Raw genomic sequence first — 19,326 nt, forward strand, 5'->3', positions numbered from 1 at the left:
CTGGAAAAGGGTTAGCAGTGGGAATATTTCCTTTTCCTACCTGTATTTTTGGTATGGATGTGGCTGTTAGTGGAGGTGCTGAGGCCCCTGTGTCAGTATTCCTGGTTTCTGTTGGTGTCTGGATGTGGAAGGCACTCCAGAAGGAAAAGCCCCAGGCTCAGAGCTTCCTCCCAGCCCAGGGAGAGGGACTGGGCTAGGAATGGGCACCAGCTCTGGCTCTGCCTTCAGCATTCCTCAGTGCTTGCAGTTTGCCTTTGCCCTGTGCCCCCAGAGTGCAGAAATATTCTGTGTCTTCCCAAGGGCTTCTGTCTCTGTCAAGGCACCAGAGGCAGGGGAGAGCAGGGGACAGTGGGTGCAGGCCCTGGACTGATGGTCTGCAGTTACAGCTCTGAGAGGCACAGAGAAATCACCAGCTTCATTGGTGTGAGCCTCTCATCCCCTCTGAAAAGAAGGCTCCCATGAGAAGGATGTGCTTTAAATCCCTAAAAGACACTAAAACCTATCTGGCTCGAAGGCAGATAGCAATTGGAAGAAATTAGCTTTATATCCTGGTGCCAGCTATGGATTAAAACAACACAATCAAAACAAACTTTAAAATGCTTTCAGCTTTCTTTCTTCTTTTTTCTTTATGGGAAAGTTCAGCAGCAGCAAAATAACACTTCCCAAACCTTATTCTGATAATAAACTTTTCCTTCTTTGGATGTTGCTTTTTAAGAACATCATTTTGTTGAAGAACATCATTCAGCCTTCAAAGTCAGCTCTTCCCCATTAAACTGAAGCCATTATACGGGCCAGTATTGTTAGACAGAAGGACAAATCACAGGAAAATGTGGTTTAGATGCTAAAACATCTATTTGTGTTTGTCAGGCTCAAAGTCATTCACCACTGGTACCTCTCTGTAGTTTAGATTTGAAATTCAAAACTTGACTCCTGCAAATGTCTTGGCTCAAATTGTGGTTGAATGTTAAGTGGTGTCTCTGAAGCGAGACTAATCGCTCGGAATGATATTGGATGTTTGCAGGAATGGGACCTCACAAAAAGGTTTAGGAAGAAATCTGCTGCTAATGACAATGTTCTGTTTTAAATAAAACCCCCAGAAAAGATGAGTGGCATCTCAGTAAAGACAGGTTTCTTGGTGATTGGGATTACATTCCTAGAGGAGAGTCTAATGCTTGTTCAGGAGAGTGGAAAAGTGAAGCTAATTACAAGTAGAAAGAGAAACTGGCCGGTCAGATCCACTGTCTGGTCACTCTGAACACGGTGTGAAAGGTGGCTGCAGTCAGAGTGGAATATTCCTTCAGTGGAAACGTTATCAGTACGGTGCCTGATTTCTCAGGGGTGCTCGAGTCGACTCTGCCCCGTCGCTGCAGCTCCTCTGGGGGACATGGAGCACGTTTTCATGAGGCAGGTGAAGGAATCTTTTCCCAGTCTCTGAGTTTATTCTGGCTGTTGTTCCTGCAGTGTGCGAGGCCTGGGTAATTTCTGTGCCCTTCAGCCTCCAATTACCTTTTTGCTGAAACTGAGCCAAAAGGACAAAATAACCAGCCACAAGTGCAGCAAAGGGGACACGGTGGGGCTGTGTGGCAGTGACAGTGGGAATATGCAGCTTGATGGAGGAACTCTGGGAGTCCTGACAGTCGGTTTAGTGATGTCTGCAGAGAAATCTGTACCTTGTTTGACAGTGCCATAGGCTGCAGTACAGGCATTGAGGAGTTTCTCACAGGAGCCCCACAGTAATGACTGTGCCCACCCCCAGTGCCTGAGAAGCAACCCAGTAGCAGCCAGCCAGCTGTGCAATTCCATGTGTGTTAATGTTAATTATGATGGAATACGGGATTGTTCACACTTTATAAAATAAGTGCTTTTACAACATCACCAGTTATTTCATTTTAACCTCAAGTTTAGAACACATCTGGATAATCACAAGCCCTTCCAGTGCTAACTCTTGAAGGTTATTAGAAAATTGTTTGTTTCCCAGTGATAGACAGCGTGGTCATAAAGCATAAAGCACTGGCTTCACAGTCAATAAAAAGTGAGAGATATCTGGGTTTAATAGCTCCAAAAGGCAAACATGGCAGGAGTGTGGAAAGGTTGCTTTGCTGGAGGCAAAGCTGTGACATCCTCCTCTGCCCAGCCAAGGAAACAGAGTCAGCCAGGCCTGGCTTGGACCAGAGGAGAAAACATGACTCAAGAAAAGAGGGCTACAAATAATACAAATAATGAGTGGGAATGGAAAACTTCCTGTAAAGGAACTGTTTCCCTGCCCTCTGACCGGGCACAGCAGCTTTCCTTTCCCAAACGCCATTTCTTGAGCAGTGAGCCAGGGGGGTGGGTGGTGCTGGGATCCCATCAGGAACAGGAGGTGCAAATATGGAGAAGGGGTGGGGTGGAGGTCACGTACAGTGCCCAGGGACGGTGCCAGCACTGCAGTGACAGTCAGAGCTCAGGCTGTGCCACACACCTGCGTTATCACCTGCTGAACACAGAGAACAGGTGTTTCTGCAGGGAAACACCACCTTTGCAGGCGAGGGATGAGGTTGGAAGGAAGCTGGCTAAGCCCTGGCTTGGATAAAAGGAGCTGAGTACTTTGACATACAGGTTTCTTCTCAGTGGCAGTGATGTTCCCTGCAGCAGTGTTTGAACACTGAGTCAGTGGAATGTGGTTCCTTCACTGCCTGGCACTCCCTGGGGAAGGGGGCAAAGTGGTCCCCAAGGCCCTGGTCTGTAGAGTTTTGGCTTTTTTCTGTACCTGCTGAGCCACACATGGGTACTCAGTCCAGGGGCTGTGGAGAGGGAGAGGGCAAGGAATGGCCTGTGCATTCCAGAGCTGGAGCCCCAAGAAGGTTGTGTGTTACAGACACCATCCCGAGCCCAGCGGGATCGATGGGGCAGGGCCACTCCCAGCATTACTTTGGGAAAACACAGTTGTCATTCACCAGGGTGAGAGTGTGGAGAATCAATGTGCAGCACAGCAGACCCACAGAGCACAGGGGCTGCAAGGTCAAACCTTACTTCATCCCCTGATGCCTGGCTCGTGTCCCAGTCCTGCACAAACCGTCTGGAATTTCAGGTTGGGGACAGGGGAATTTGACTGGGTTGCTCCCAGCAGACAGAGCTCTTTCGCTGGGTCCTGCTGGTCTTTGCTGTCATGTGGAAGCTGCAGCAGAGCTGTGCTGGGTCCTTACGTCAGCTGGAGCTGCCACAGTTCCCAGGATAGCTGGCTTCCTGCGGGGGCACAGGCCAAAGCACATGTTTGTTGGGTTCAGCACTTCCTTCCAGAGGCTCCTATAAAGTGTCTGAACGTGCCACAGCCAGTTCCATTGCTGGGCTGCAGAGAACCTGGACTATCCCTTCTCCCACTGCCTTGGGTCTGCTCCGCTCTCCACCCACTGCAGGTGCGAGGGCTCGTTCCAAAGTTCAGGTTCTGCGTTTTTCGTGCCTTGCCAGAAAGATAAAAGGCTTGGTGAAACTGTAACTTGACCTTAGTGTTTCACAGCGGCCGGGGAGATAAGGTGCTAAAGGAAATAGGGAGAGCAAAGCCACGGATGGCCTGGGAGAGGGGACCCCACAAGGCAAGGGCTCCGTGCTGAGGAGCCACGTGCAGGACGCGGGAGCTGCGGGAGCCCAGCTCCGGGCGGGAATGGCTCTGGATTGCTGACCAGGATTGCAGTCTGGCGTGCACCATCTTTTTTGCTCCGCCACACAAAGGACCCCTGTGCTGCTGCTGCTGCAGATTTGAGAAGGAAAAGATTGACTGAAGCTGCCTGTTATTATTTTTGGCTACTCCAGCAATGTATCAAAAACCTGACGCTGGGTTGATGCTGGTGCCCTACTTTATAGAAGCCCTGAAAAGCAGATCAAGGACAGCGAGCTTGTCTCTCTGCATGGCATCTGCCAGGAAAGGGTGAGAAAACTTCAAACCACTGGCGGGCAGAATGGGGGGAGGCAAAAATGAGGCAAAATGTGCTAAATCCAGAGCGCTATTTGCAGACTGCAAGGGGAAGGGGTCTGGATGTTCTCTGCTAAGGAGGCAAGGTGGGACAGGCAGTGACTGGGGCATTTTGCTGCCAGCCTGGCTGGTGAGCTGGTGCCATTGTCCTGGGAGCGTGGTGGGGACTGGTTTGTCCTGGAGGGAAGAAAGGAGCCTACAGGCTTTAAGTGACAGGCAGAGCTCCTTGTTAGTGAAGCCCAGCAATAATCCTGCTTCACGTTTTCTGGATCCTTTGGAGGTGAGAGGGTCATGGCCACCTCTCTGGCTGAGGAGGAAAGGCACATGGGTGAGGCTGTGCAGGGAGTTAGTGCTGGAACTGGGCAGAGAACCTGCGAATTTTGACTCATTTGACAGTGCCCTGCACGGTGGTGCTGCCTGGAGGGACGGTCCGTCTGGGAATCCAGCTTGTGAGTCCATGCAGGAGGCGAGACTTGTACCTGCTGTCCTGGGCAGGACCTGCCCGTCTCCCACTCTGAGACCTGCTTCCTTCTCCTGTGCTGTGGAGGAACCCCGACTACTCCTGTCACCTGGGGATGTTTACCTCTGTTCTCGTTTTCCCCTCCAATGCTGACCAGCGTTTGCAGCCCAGGTGTCGGCTTTTCCGCTGATCCGGAGCCGCCTCACATGAGCTGGAGGATTTATGCCTTGCTGCAGACACGGACACTAGCCTTTGAAAAGTGGAAGAGGAAGCAGCCATCAGTACGAGGCAGGGGACAGTGCCATGTGGTGGTTTTTCATTTACTAGATAGTCCTACTTTGTTCTTGATGAGTAATGGAGGCATTTGAATACGCCAGGATGACAGCAGCAGTCTGGCTCTGGGAACGTGTCGGCGTGGGCTGGGTGAGGATGGTGGCAGTCGGGACAGTGGGACCATGCCGTGCAGCCTCCCCCTCTCCTCTGCGCTGCCTCCCATCTCCTCCGCCGCTCACCTGCCGCCCCGGGCCCCGCGTTCCCTGAGGCCGCCCGGCCCCGGAGCCCCCCGGGGAGCCCCGCGCTGAGCCCCGCGCCGATGCGGGCTGGCCCCGTGCGGGGTGCGGACCATGGCTCACGCAGGGGCCGCCGGCTGCTGCTGCAGGCGCTACTCCCTGCTGTGGATCGCGCTGCTGCAAAGGTCAGTGACTCGGCTCCCAAACGGGAAAGGAATGCGGAGCGCGGCCGAGGGCAGGGACGAGCGGGCGGTGCCGTCCCTCCCCTCCGCTGCCGCTGCCGGGCCGGGGGACGCTGCGGGGACAGCGGCTGCACGACGCGGGCTTTCTTCCCGCAGAGCTGCGTTCTCCCCCCGGTTCATCACAGCAGAATGAGGGCGGCGGGCGGGACAGGCGGGATGCGGAGCGGGGTGAGCGGCTCGGGGACGCGGCCGGGGGGCGGCCCCGCGGGGCACGGGGCGCTGGCGGGAGGGCGAGGCGGGACCCCCGTGCGCGGGGCACGGCGATGCCCCCGCAGCCCCCGCGCTGCGGGGCGGCGGGCCCGGGGCGCTCTGCCCAGCTACAGCGCAGCCAATGGGCCGCGGCGGGGCGGGGCGGCGGGGCCGGCCCGGAGCGGGGCCGGGGCGGCGGGGCTGGGGTCCCCGCCCGCGGTGGCGGCGGCGGGAGCGGGAATGGCCCAGCCCGAGCGGGGCGGTGGCGGTGCGCGGTGCCGGTGCAGCGGCGGCGCGGCGGGGCCGGGCCCTGCGGGTGAGTGCGGGGGTGCCCGGGGGGGTGCGCGGCTTCGGCGCGGACGAGGCGAAGTCCCCGCGCCCCGGCCGGGCTGGTCCCGCACGGCGGCCCCGGCGGGGCCGGGCGGGGCCGGGCGGAGCGGGGCCGGGGCGCGGAGGCCGCCGCGCTGGAGGGACCGGCGCTGGCAGCGGCTCCCGCCCGGCCCGGGGTGTCCGTCCCTTCGCTCCGTGTGCTCGCGGTTTGTTTTCGGCGGCCGTTTCATCCCTCGGCAGCCGCGGTGCGGGGATGGGCCTTGCGGCTCCATTTCCGTGTGGTTTGGTCCAGCAGGACGGATCCTGCCTCGCCTTTGCCGCCTTGGCCGGATTCCGCCTCCAGGCTGGTGTTACGCAAAATTTCAGTGATGAAAATCAAAGCCTCCGTCCCCACCCTCTCCCCACCGTGGGAGGTTGTGAGCCCGGAGTGGAGCTGGGAGCACCCCGGGGGGGCTCTGGGGCTCTGGCTCGGTGCTCACAGCAGCACATCCCGGCTACGCTTCTACTGCCATGGCCATGCCCCAGGTGTTTTCCGGGGCCCTGCTCGCTCCAGAGCCGGTGCTGTGGGAACGACTCGTTCTCAGGGCTGTGCTGTGGCTCGGGCTCCGAATTGGAGTGGTGGATCTGTCACTGCTGTTTGCATCAGATGTCCCCAGATCCAGCACTATTTAGGCTGGTTTAGGCTGATGTGATAAGAAAAGGTAATATTTTTTTTATATGTGTTGATTTCTGTTAAAAGCAACGTGTTGGTGCCATTGTGCTCACGGGAAAGAGGGAGAAGGCACTTCCTCGGCTCCTTAACAACATTTTTGATGGTTGAAACACAGTTATATATTTCTGATCACCTTTTGCATCCTGCTCCTGGTGCCCTTCCCTTGCTTCTGCGATTCCTCAGGTCTTGTCACAAATGCCGTCGTTGCCCTTGCTGTCTGGCTGTGCTGGGCTCGCAGGTTGCCACTGACAAATTTCCCAGTGACACGTTGTTAAACAAACAAATAGCCACGCTCAGGTGAATGTCACGAGTTAAAATCGTCCTTCGGGTTTGCTCTGGCAAAAACAACGTTTGGAATCTGGTATGAGCTGACAGAGTCCTTTTGAATGTAATAAGCTCTGCTGCTGGTTGAAACTGAGAACAGTCTAAAAACAAGGGCAGGCATTAATGAGTTTAATTACATGTCCTTTGTGTTGCTCAGGGAAGGTGTTGCATTAGTAAGGGTAACCTATAACGCCAGGTTCCCATCTAGAGTGTGCTGAGCAGTGTTTCCCAGGCAGAGATCAGCAGCTGGACTTCAGGAAACAGCAGGAGAAAGTTCAGGGCAGCAAAACATGGAGAAGGATGTGCTGCTGCGTGCTGAGACTTCATCCCCACCTCCTCTCCTACAGGAAAAAAAAAAAACCAAGCTTCATCTTCTGGAAGCATGCAAGTTCTCTTGTGCTGTTGTCCGTGGTTATTCCCATAACATCACTTTTGTATTTATTTGTTAGGTTGAAGCAGGATGGGGCACAGGGGAGGAAGGGATGAGAACTCCCAGCAGTGGTCGGGAGGTCAGCGGGAAGTCAGCACTGGGCGCTGCTGCTGAGCCTTGGGGAGAGCTGCTGTGGAGGAGAGTGGGAAGCAGTGCAGCCATGGGAGCAGTCTGGGCTCTGCAGAGCATATTCCCAGTGTGAACCAGCAGCAGCGAGGCTCAGGTGGGACAGCAGGCACAGGGCAGAGCTCCCTGGCTGCCCCAGCAGGGTGGCGGGTGATTTACTCCCATCTGTGGCTGCTGAAATCCTTCTCCCATCTGATGTTGCAAATCAATTTACTGGAGTTGTGCACTTTGTTCTCAGTCATAACAAACCCCTAATCCCTGGGCTGGAGACAGATTTAAATTCTGTCGATGCTGCGCGTGGATCTGGCAGTCTGTGCTGCTGCATTTGGGCACGGAGCACCCCCTGCAGTGGGCATGTCATGGGCAGAGGGACAGGGCTGCCCTAAGGAACCTGCTCCCAGCTGGCCACAGAAAAGAACTGCCAGCCTCAAAAAGCTGCACACAGGGAACCTTTCCTGCCCAGGAGACGTGTCACAGAGTTAAACCTGTAATTTAGGAGATCAGATCCCTCTGACACTGGGGAGGCACTCACACTGCTGGCTCTGCAGCTGGTGTTAGTGGGACACCTTCAGCTTAGTGCCTGGACCTCCTTCAGAATTCCCCAACCTGCTCGTGCTCTCAGAGCAGAACAGGAGGAGATTTGAGAAAGGCTCTTTATGTTTTTTCCTCTTGTTTCAGTGTTACATTTTGTGTCTGCTCCGTCCCTCTGCAGCTAGCCAGCCAGATTCCCTGTTTGTTTCTGTCTCTCGAAAATAGCCAGGAACGTTTTCATCATAAAACCCTGGGAGCAGCAGCTGGGTGGTTCCAGGCAGGTGAGGCTGTGAAATGAGAACCAGTAGGGTTGTCTCTTTGAGGCCCTGTTTGCTGCCTCCATTGCTCAAAACCCAGCACTGGAGTTGTATGAGGAGAGGATGGATTGTCCCTCCATGAAATCTTCCCTGGTTGGATTGGGTGTGCTGTCACAGCCTGGCTGTGGAGGGTGCAGGCAGAGGGGATACATCTCTTCACATGGTAATGTTTTATGACTTTATTATTTAGCACAACAATCCTCTCTCATTGCTCTTGGGCAGCAAAGCTCTTTCTTTAATAACCAGAGAGTGGCTGCTGCTCTGTAGGACTCGCCAGGTCAGTGCCAGTAGCAGTAATGTTATTTCTCTTTAGAACTAATGTGGTCTTTTATGAGATTTTTTTTTTCCTCCCCCCTTCATTTCTACTGAACTTTAGGCGAGTAGAAAGGGATTTAAAAAGGGCCCTTGGCAAAAAGAACAGAATGTGCTGTTTGGAAAGAGGGTTTCCTGCTGTGAGATGGCTCTGGGCAGCTGGCCGTTCCCACCATATTAAAACAAAGGTGTAGGATTGGAATTAGATCAGCTGACGTAAACCAGGACGGGACCTGGAATGCACAGGGAGTTATTGGAGCAGGAGATTGGATGGCCCCACAGGCAGTGTCTTGAACAGTGATGGCAGGGACATGAATTTGAACCAAGTACCTCTGTCGCTGTGTGTTCACCGTAGGCAAATGGTGTTCCGGCTGTGTTGGACTGTTCGGGAGCAGGATGGCTAATGGGGAGCACAGGTTTGCAGGGACTCTGGTATCCCTGTCGCTATGGATGCTGCTCTTGGAGTCAGGAAAGCAGCTTATGGCCTCTCCCTCTACAAAGGGAAGTCTGTGGGTTCCAGTAAATGGGCTCCTGCTGCAAATGCCATGTCACCGAGGGACATGAGGGCTCTCTGTGCTGGAACAGGTAATAAAGTGCAAGGACCTTTGAAGGCAGGTGCTGTGTAACCCCTCTGCAGGGTGTTTGCAGCCCACCCCAGACTGTGCTGGGCTGCTCTGGCTGAAGTCAGTAGTGTTGGGGCCAGCTCTGGGGGATGGGATAGGACAGAACCTTGGGAGGGGGCTCTGCTCATCCTGCTCAGCGGGGCTGAGCTGGCAGAGATCCCTCGTCCCTGCCACCAAGATTTCCAGTGAGAGTCTCTAATTAATGACATCTCCCCACTTAGCTCTTGATGCAGAGACAGATGCTGGGTTTTTAGGGCTGGTTTGAGACCTGCAGCGCTCCCTCTGCACAGAGCAGCATCTGGTGAGAAATGTGTCTGCTGCTGACCTGGGTCGGATCCGATCGGCCGCTCAGGAGTGGGGAGACGCTGGGGGAGCAGGTCCTGCCGAGGCAGGAACCTGACAAAAAACCTCCCTAAAAGAGTCCTGTTAGTTTCAGGATTCCCAGAGGCACCAGCAGAGCGTGGAGGGATATAAATACACATTTGCTGAATCTGGTGAGAGCATAATATGTCCTGAGAATCTCCCCCCCTGGTAATCCTTCGTGCTGAACATCTGCATTCCCACCCGTGGCCTTGCAGCTGCAGTAGTTTTAAATGAAAAATAGATTTGATTTGTTTTAATTTTAACAAAAATTCTTAGGCCAGCGTGAAGCAGTGCAGTTCAGTGATGTACATGTGTGTGTGTGTGTGAGAGCATGTAGTCCTGAGCCGTGGGTTTAGATTATCAGTATTTATATTTATCTACACAAGAATGCAAGTAAATAACCAACTGCAGCTTGGTTATCTACCTTTTCTAATTTCATCCTCAAAAATATGGAAATAAGATTTACCATAAATACCTCGATTCAGGGCTTATCTGGACTGGGGGAGCAGTCTGTATTGTCAGTTCTTGAGCTGCTGGATATTGGTTCTGCACTCAGCATCCTGAGGTAACTTGATCTGTCTGCCTGTATTAGAGTTAATTTACAGTACCATTCAGAGGAAAAGGAGAGGGACCCTTTTCTGTGAAAATAGTGTAAAATTGCCACAAAGTACTGGGAAATGACTGTGCTGGGTTCCTAAAGATCAATTTATTCACCATAGAGATGCGGGGTGAGTGGGCAGTTGAGAGAATCGCTAATGGCATAGAGAGCCTTTGCTGGGAAGCTGCGGCTCCTGATCCAGCACAGGGCTCTGCCAACCCCGGGCTTTTAATGCCTGAGGGCTGGGGGTTGTCCCTGCAGAAAGAGGTGGTGTTGGTTGTGCTGCAGATGTTCTGCAGGTACCACCACAGCTGGTCGTGGCTGGCGCCTCGGAGGGTGTCTGGGGACGGTGCTGTCCCCGAGCCCTCGGGCAGTGTGTCCCCAGGCTGGGTGTCCTGCGGTGCTGCTGGCCAGGAGGGTGGCCCCTGGCACTCAGAGCTGCCCATTTAACATGCTGAGCCAGAGAACCAGCTGCAGGCAGTTCTGTCAGCACCTGGGGCTTCATCCATGGCCTGAATCTTAATGGCAAACCTGGAGAGGCACCTGTTTATCTTCTGCTGCCCTTTATCTTAGAATCTCCTTGGGCTGTTTTCTAGATTCAGCCTGGCGTGTCATTCACTGGAAGCGATGAATTTTGCATGCACTGTTGACATTTCTCTCTGCTTTGGTCAGTTTTATTCTGGAGAACAACAGAACTCAACACACAGAGCAGAGCAATCCGGGAGTATACTGGGAGCATTGTTGTTTTGCTCATGAAAAACCACGCTGAGAATATCACAGAGTCCTCTTATTGCTGTCCTTCCATGCCTTTGGAGAAGGCGTCACGCTCTCTTTGTAGACAGGGACGCTTGGTCTCTTTGGAAGCCCCTAAAGTGCCTGCCAGGGGTTTTAAAGGTCAGAGTTACCAGGATCGGAGCTTTGGCGTAGGAACATTTGACATGGTGCAAGCCATACAAAAAGCAGCTGCTCCCTTTTTCTCTCAAGCTATTTTTTCCCTTGCCACTTCCTGGTTTTGCTGTGTTTTCCCTGGGACTACTTAATTATCTTCCTTTTCTTTTTTTTTTTCTTTTTTTTTTTTTCTTTCTCCCCCTTGAGCTCTCTGGTTTTGCTTTAAGAGTTACAGCACCATTGATTGTATTGGCTGTCTCAAAAATGGTGCTCTGCTCGCTGTCTGTGGGCTCCCCGCTGCTAAATGCTGCCAGTGGGACTCCAGAGCATTTACATCAGTCGATAGGGCTATCATGGCCTTATTTTCCACCCTGTCCCCATCCCGGGATGTGTGTAACCATCGGAGAGAGCACACGAGCCCTGGGGTTGTTGGTTACAGAGCGGATCCCAGCGCTGGCTGTGTGTCCGGGGTGCAGGTGGTGAGGTTCTGGGACCATGGGAGCTCAGCAGCAGGGGCTGCAGGGCCTGGTGGTGCCGATGAGACCGCAGTGGGTGCTGGGGCCAGCTGCTCTCCCTGCTGTACCCACACCTGGAAAGTCTCACTGAGCAGGTGTGGTGGCCATTTAGAGACTTAACTCAGCTGAGCAGAGACCCACAGCCTACAAACCTCTAATAACTGAGTCCTGACTGCATCAGAGCTGGGGGGAAAAAATGTTTTACTGCTCATACAGCCTGTAATAGAAATTACAAATGAGACAGTGGAGCAGGCCCTGTTCTTCAGGGCCCTGGGTTATTTCACGGCAAAAAAAGTCCCAGGAACATTGTGCAGTTGTTGCTAACAGATGGACTGAACAGTTTCTCTGGGAAGCAGAGCATCCACTGACAGCGTTCCCTTTCTCCTCCAGATCCCATCTAATGCCGAGGCTGAAAGAATCGCGCTCCCACGAGTCCTTGCTCAGTCCCAGTAGTGCTGTTGAGGCTCTGGATCTCAGTATGGAGGAGGAGGTGGTCATCAAGCCAGTCCACAGTAGCATCCTGGGACAAGACTACTGCTTTGAGGTAAGGAGCCGTCAGGCCCTGCTGGGGCTGCCAGGGGGGCCAGGTGTGCGCTGGCATCTGGGGCCCTCGCTGTTACACAACATTTCTGCTCCGAATTGCCACGCAGAGACCATTTCGTAGGCAGAAAATGACTCCCATCTTTTCAAGGAGGATCATATCCACACAATCAGAGCAACGAGCTCCTTGTGAGCCGTGTCGCAGCGGAGCTTCCCGCTGGCACAGGTGCTGCCCTGCTTGGGGCTGCGTTTCAGCAGAGCGTGCCTTTGTAGTTTGTGTTCATACAGATACTGAGAAGTGCTAACAATCCCTTCTCAGTGTTCCCAGCGACATCAGATGTGGTCACAGAGCCAACCCACTGCTGTCAGTGGGAGTGTTGAGGACTTTGTCTAGAAAACTGGAGCTTCACTTGTTTGGGTAAATAGAAAAATCTGTGAGTATTTCAGATTATTTTGACATCTGTTATGGCATGTGGTTAGGTCTGTGCTGGCGGCAGGGAGGAGGGCACGTACAAACCGGGCTGTAGTTGGATAATTCAATGTAGTATGTCTTGGGAATCATTTGTCCTGAATTGTGGATGGCAAAGTATTATTGCTTATGGCAGTGGCTGGATACAGAACAGGGAAATGGTTTTCTTACAGTAATAAGGTGGTCGATACTTGTGTTTCTGTGAAGAGAAGGGAACCTGTTTGTGCTTGGGCATAGAAAAGCAGATAAATGTGAAATCCATGCTTGGACTGTGCTGTAGGACGTGACTGCAGGCTGTCCTTGGATGGGCAGTGCTGGGTAAAAACACCTTGTCCGTGTCCAAGAGGAGTCAGACTGGGGAGATAAATACTTTTTCTTTATTGAAGTTAGCACACTTTGAAAGAAATGAGTTAGAAGATCCATTTCTTAAAATGAAAGGCAGGTAACACGAAAACAGTCTTACAAAAAATAGCCCCAAACACAAACTCTGGAGTGGGCTGAGGTATAAATTTTCCAGTGCTGTTCATTCTCTGAGGAATTGAACAAGTGTGGTGGGTCAGGAGGAGAACAGTTTTGTAAATTATATGGCCTCTATTACATTCCACTCAAGAAAGATAAAATGAAGCTAGATGGAAAATAGATGTGACATCCATAATATAAGAGTTGTTTACCAATTCTGTGCAGCACACAGGAGCAGAGGAAGGGATGTGAACAGTACTTGTAGAAAGTTGACTGAGAGGGAAATTGCACAATTCGTGCACCTGTGAGGAGGAAGAAAATTTTGGTTGTAAGTGGGTTGGATGAAGAGGAGTCACACAGAAAAAAAGAACGTGTTAATTGCTGTCCTGCAAACCCTGCAGAGGGGAGGAAGAGTGCCAGGAAACAAAAAGGACATTGATTTGTGACTGGTGGCTGCTCACCAGCAAGCTCCAGTGGGAGGGACCGAGGTGAGAGCTAAATGGCACATTGTGTCAGTGCCTCGTGTCTCCAGAGAGCCCCCTCCAAACTGGGACTGAGGTCAGCGCTGGGATGAGTTTGCAGATCTCCTGGGACCCCTGGTGGGTGCCAGGCCTAGAGCACAGTCTGCCAAGCACGTGGGTACCACTGGTAGATACAAAGAGAAGACACTGCCTTCGGGCATGGCCACCGAGGCTGCTGTGGATCTGCTCTTTGTGGAGATCCATCAGGAAGAGGCAGAGGGGACGGTGCCTCAGGAGCCGTTTCCATCCCCAGCTGGTTGGTCCATCGGTTCCCACCAGTGTGTGGCACAGTGTGACACAGCTTTTCCTGCTCCACACCACCGGAGCAGCCTCGTGGCCCGGGAGGGACAGCACGGTCTGACATGGCTGCAGATGGAAGAGAGCGGGTTTGAGAGGGAACTGGCAGCTCACCCAGACGGAGACAAAAGAGAGAGGTGCCAAAGCCATCTGCAGTGGAAAACAACCAAGTGGCTTGTTGGGAGGCAGCTGGTGGATGAAGGTGCAGGGAATTGTTCCTCTCCTCTAGCTCCACGACCTGCATCAAGACGGGCTGGGCTCTGCTGGGATGGACACTCAGCAGCAGTGCAGGGCTTTTCCACGGGCTGCATTCAGCTTTTTCTGCTTAGTTTTGTGAAACTTGCTTTTTTCCTGACTTGCTCAGTACTTGGCAGTCAGTATTTACTTGTTTTCTTCATTGATTTTTTTTTTTTTTTTTTAAATTACTCAGCATCATCTTCTTTCTCCTTTTAAGACTCCCCAGTCAGCAAATCATCCCGTGGCACTGCACATGCTGCGTGTGCTAAATATACCGTGGGCATCTTATCCAGTAATGGAGACTCAGAGTCCAGGCTTACAGAGCCTATTCCTGGCCCTGCTATTTGTGGGGTCCTGGGCCGGGCAGGGCACTGAGGACCGAGGGGCTCTCTTGGCAGACCGAAGCCTTGCCCCGCTGCACAGCTCGTGCCTGAGCTGTCCCGGGGCACAGTGGGAGAAAGACAAACTGCGGTTCCTCCGGCACGGCCGAGGCCGTGTTGCCTCATCCTGGCCCTGCCTCAGCCAGGGACAGTGTGGTGCAGCTAAATTCAGCTGCACTGATTGGATCCAGCTGTGCAAATGTTGGCCGTCGCTCGCGGGGCCCTTCGGCCGCGGGGCCGGCGAGGGCAGCGCTGGAGCCCCTGGGCACCAGGTCAGGGGGTGCAGAGCAGCTGAGCCACGGCTTGTCCTCAGGAAATCCTCTGCACACTGAGGGAAGCAGCTCTGGGGGCTCAGTTACCATCTCCAGTTACTCCGTGGAGATGCCTTCAAGGGAGGAACCCACCCTGTACCAAAACTTCCTTAAAATGGCAAGATTTTATCTGAGTGAGGAGATCACCCATCTGAGGATGGGGATAATGAATGGGAATAAGTAACATTTCAGAAATTAATGAGTTTTATTAATTGAGTTTATCCTGTACATTAACAGTATTCTAGCATTTCCAAAATCTTGATGAGACCAGAATACTCTCTTTATAAAGATAATTAATATCTCATAAAGATCATTAATGCCATATGATATTTAGGTCAGAACTCAAAGCTGGGGTGTGATTGCAGATCTGGGGAAAATTACATTTTTGGTCACACATGGTAGATATGACCTTCAGCTTCCATCAGATCAAGACACACTTTGTATCTGACACATGATTTCCCCTTCTCTCACTTCAGTGTGACAGTTACAGGTTTTTTTAGGTTTTGAGTGATTAATTAATTGATAATTATTTCAAAACTGAATAATTAATTTTGCCATGATAACTCATGTGTTGACTTAAGTGTGGCAAGAAAATATATTAGATATCCAACTTCACAGATAGTTGGTAAAAAACTGATCTTGAATGAAGATTCAGTAAAAGGACAGCTGGATTACATGGTTATTTATTTATTTGGATATGATGCTCTACATCGTCTGTGCAGATCTGGGATCCATGTGTGTCACCAAGGAGAACTTGTCTTTAAGAGAGCATCTTTCAACACCAGCCAAAGAAATCTTAATTCTCCTTCATGGACGGGCTCCCAGGTTTGCAACAAAATCCTCTAGATCTGAGAACATTTTCAAGTGCATTTGTACACCAAACTCCATCAAAGCCAAAGAGCTAAACAAAAAGCGGGGTGAGAAATGGCAAGGGGCTAATGATACCGTTTACTGAAAGGTGTGTTTGACCTGTTCCACCTCTGTTATAAACTAATTTCTGAGTGATTGGTGGGGATGCAGTTCCATGGCCTTGGTTGGAACGTCAGTGGCCTCAAGGGTTTTCCCCACTGGGGGGTACAGGAACTTGGCTCTGACACCTGCAGGGCACTGTGGCTGCACCAGGAGTGTCAGGACTTGGATGGTTTGGGCTTGAACATGGATGATTTTGAGTCTTCTGCAGCTGATTTAGCTGAGTAAGACAGGGCTCAAGTTCCGATTTGTGTGGTTGGTGTCTGAAGAATTCCTTTGAAGTCCTAGAAATTCCCATCGATCGAGCAGGTTGGGAGCTGCCTGGAGCAGCGCTTGCTTCAGTTCTGGTCTTAAGACTGTTGCCAAGTGTTTCTTCTGGGATGTTGATGTTTGTAATTCAGCGCTGAGCCAGCCCAGCACCGTGTCAGCAGCGATGCAGCCGTGCGCCCCTGCTCCATGGGCCTCACTGCCTGTCACCTGTGGGAACCCTTCCTGAGGGAAGCGTCAGGATGCGGGACTGCCCGACCCTCTGGCAGAGCAGGGGATGGGGATCACATGGCAGAGACACGGTCTGGCAAGTGGGACATCCTGCGTGCCAGCAGAACTCCGTGTGGGAACGCTGGGCGATGGAGGTTCCCGTGGGCATCGGCAGCAGCGAGGGGATGAAGCAGGGTGGGTTTGGAGTGGGAGACTTTGAAGAAGCTGGAAATACTTGGAAGCACAGAAGGGTGCTGGAAAGATCACGCTGCTGTGCCTGCTAATATGGAATCTGTTCCTGGAACCACAAGAGAGCCTGTGCTCAGAAGAGTCTATTTTACAGGCAGAGTATAAATCATGTAAGGACAGGGAAGAGTGTCTGTCTGAAGGAGAAAGCCTCTGGAACATCAAGGGTTGGAAGATTTCTGGTGGTTTTTATGTAAAGGCAGGCCAGGCCTCTTCTCATTCTGTCCTGGTTAGATGTCTTGTGTTCAAAGGAAGGGATGTGTTCAACTTATCATTGAGGTTTGCTAATGACAAATCTTAGCGGGTGCCAGCTCTGCTGTTAAGAACAGGTTGGGCTTCTGGGAGATACATGAAATTAAAGGAGATTGTGTCTCCCAGAAGCTGATAACCCAGTGCACAGTGTGTAAACACAAACACTGCGAGATGATAAAGCACTCAGAAATAACTCTGCAGGTTGAGACTGGCGGAAATGAAGCTCAGAGGGGAGTTATTTAAAGCACCAGCCAGGTCCACTTGGCCTCCCAGCAGAGCTGTGCGTGGAGAACGTAGCTGCACAAAAGCAGTGAATGCAAAGGGCCCCATGACCACCTGGAATGACCACCACAGTTCTGGAGGTCTGAGCTGGTATGGGCTCATACCATGGCCAGGACTGGACTGTGTGTTCCTGTCCCCGTGTTCTTCTCAGCACGGGCTCCAGAAGCAACAAGGCACCAAGGGGGAAGGTGGGAACCAGCCTTTCTGGGCCTCATGTTCTGCTGGAAACAAGGAGTGGGTCGTTACTGTCACAGCCTTTGGGCTGGGCCTGGAGGAATGCCAGGTATCCACTCGGTATTCCAATTTATCTTTAGTTCATCTAAGGATTTGCACTCCCTCAGCTGTGGAACTTGGTGGTTTAAAGCATCACATGCATGAGGCCCATTATCTAGTGTTTTCTGGTGTGGAAGAGGAGAAGTAATTGGAATTTGTGTCCATGATTATTTCTGTAACACACAGAGCTGTCCTGTTTTTCTGCCAGCCTTAGGGGCTGTTGCTTCATGCTCGGGTAAAGCTGTTTACTTTAAAAAAAAAATAAAATAAAATCCACTAGCATCTTCCCTGAGTCCCTCTCTCCCCCCAAACCGTGGTCTGCAGTGTGCTGGTCAAGACATAATCCTGTTCCTTTCCCTGTAGGTGACGACTTCATCAGGAAGTAAGTGCTTCTCGTGTCGTTCTGCAGCAGAGCGAGATAAATGGATGGAAAACCTGCGGCGTGCCGTGCACCCAAATAAGGTAGTGGCTGTGAGGAATTGCCTCTGTTCTAGTTCAGTTCCTCGTTATTACATTTTATAGCCCAGTGCATGGGAGCAGCAGGGGACGTATTGTCATTGCACCGAGGAAGTGTAACTCTGGGTCAGCCTTTTTCCATATTGCCTTCTCCCACAATTATATTTACAGGCAAGTGCCAATTATTTCCTCCCCTCTTTTCTCTGCACATGCTGCTTCAGCTGTTGCTAAGAATTGATCAGACCTGAAGAATCTTCAGTGTTGCTCTGTCAGTGATGGTACTTGCCACTTGCACAGGACTTTCACCTCTCCGAAGCTCCAGGGCAGATGTCAGGTAGCTGCCAGCAAAGTTACAAGACTGAACAGTCCAAAGAGTTCACAAGTCAGTTCCTGACACAGTGTCTGCTTCAGAGATGGAGGAACTCAGGTGCCCATTACAGTGAGTTTTGGAGGCAGTAGTAGAATGTGGCTTTCCCTTCTCCAGCCAGTTGAGGTGCAAAGTCACCTACTCTGGGATTTACAGGAACAAATCTTTCTCTTCACTGCAACACAGGGACACTCCATATGAGCTTTTATGGCCCACTGAGTACATCCTCACATAAAATGGACAGCTGCTTCCCCCTCTCTGCACTGGAGCTGGCTGCAAAGGTTGGTCAGGACTAGTGCAGGTTCCACAGCTGATGAGCTCAGCCACGTCTTTTTGTGCTGGTCAGAGAAGACACAAGTGAAGTGATCTGGGAACTCATTCCACACAAGTTCAGCCCAGGCCTGGTGGGTTCTAAAGGACCCTCAGTCTTGGGAGTTTGTTGTTGCCAGCACAGTGCCAAATGTCAGGATAAAAGATTTGCTTCAGGATGAGAGCTGGAGCAGTGGAGGGGGCAGGGGAGAGGGGAGCCTCTGCCTCTGGCAGTGTGTTCCTGGATGTGGAGTTCAGTGGCTCCAGTGCTCTCTGAGGGCAGCAGCCCTGGCAGGACTGACCTGAGAGAGCTGTGTGAGGTTTGTGTGGTCACACTCAGCAGGAGAGAGGTCCTGGGAATGAGTTGAGGCTGTGCATGTCACTATGGCTTTGAGGTGCAGTGTTGAGTGGAAATCCATTTGGAAGTGTGCCCTCATCTCAAAACATTCAGTAACTGATGGCTCTCTTTCCATCTTTGTTTGAGTTCATACACAATAAACTCTCAGTATCTGACTTGAAATTTCTGTCAGGAATTCAGTGTTCTTGTGCAGTTCCTGTGTGCACTTCCTGAACCTACAGTACTCCATTGTGGACTTCCAGCAGGAGTGTTCCTGCCCAGACTCCTGGGCTGAGCGGAGTAAGCCGTGCCTGCTGTTTCAGTGAGGGGTTTCCAAACAAAACAGGTTTTGCAGAATCCCAGCAGCAGTTCAGCTGCCAGTGCTTTGTCTCTCAAGTCACTCCTGCAAAAAATACCCCTGGATGTTCTTTCAGGATGAGGTCAGCATCACGAGGGAGCTCTGAAAGATCCCCGGTATTCTTGGCTCTGTTATTGTTTAAAAGATATCCAAGGCAGATTTCTATTTCTGGATTGTCGTGATTCTCCCCTGGAGCTCACTCCCCTTCCCATAATTCTTCCTAAAGTTTTAGTTGGGTGCTCTGGACTTCTGCCCTAAAACATGGTTTCTTCCCTGCCAGCAGTGCTGGTGTTCCCATGTGGATGAGGTGATCCCTGAGTGTGCGTTCAGGTCCCTTTGTGCTGCTCTGTTCCAAAGCAGATGAACTC

At 51.9% G+C, this 19,326-nt stretch overlaps 1 protein-coding gene across 9 annotated transcripts in view; it reads left to right on the top strand.

Moving 5' to 3' along the window:
- Positions 1–19,326, top strand: part of DAB2IP (DAB2 interacting protein) — a 158,592-nt gene that overhangs the window by 111,702 nt on the left and 27,564 nt on the right. For 5 of the 9 annotated variants that reach the window (XM_050320117.1, XM_050320116.1, XM_050320115.1 and 2 more), the window contains exons 4-5: positions 11,809–11,962; positions 17,495–17,593. In XM_050320117.1, the coding sequence (XP_050176074.1) occupies positions 11,809–11,962; positions 17,495–17,593 (253 nt within the window). Of the gene's footprint in view, positions 1–4,487; positions 5,104–5,205; positions 5,329–5,538; positions 5,666–8,733; positions 9,017–11,808; positions 11,963–17,494; positions 17,594–19,326 lie in introns of those variants that run through there. The other 4 variants (XM_050320120.1, XM_050320124.1, XM_050320122.1 and 1 more) reach the window with 4 other exon arrangements.

This window comes from Myiozetetes cayanensis, unplaced genomic scaffold (genome assembly GCF_022539395.1).
Source record: "Myiozetetes cayanensis isolate MyiCay16 unplaced genomic scaffold, myiCay2020 scf23, whole genome shotgun sequence".
Classification (NCBI taxonomy): Eukaryota; Metazoa; Chordata; class Aves; order Passeriformes; family Tyrannidae; genus Myiozetetes; species Myiozetetes cayanensis.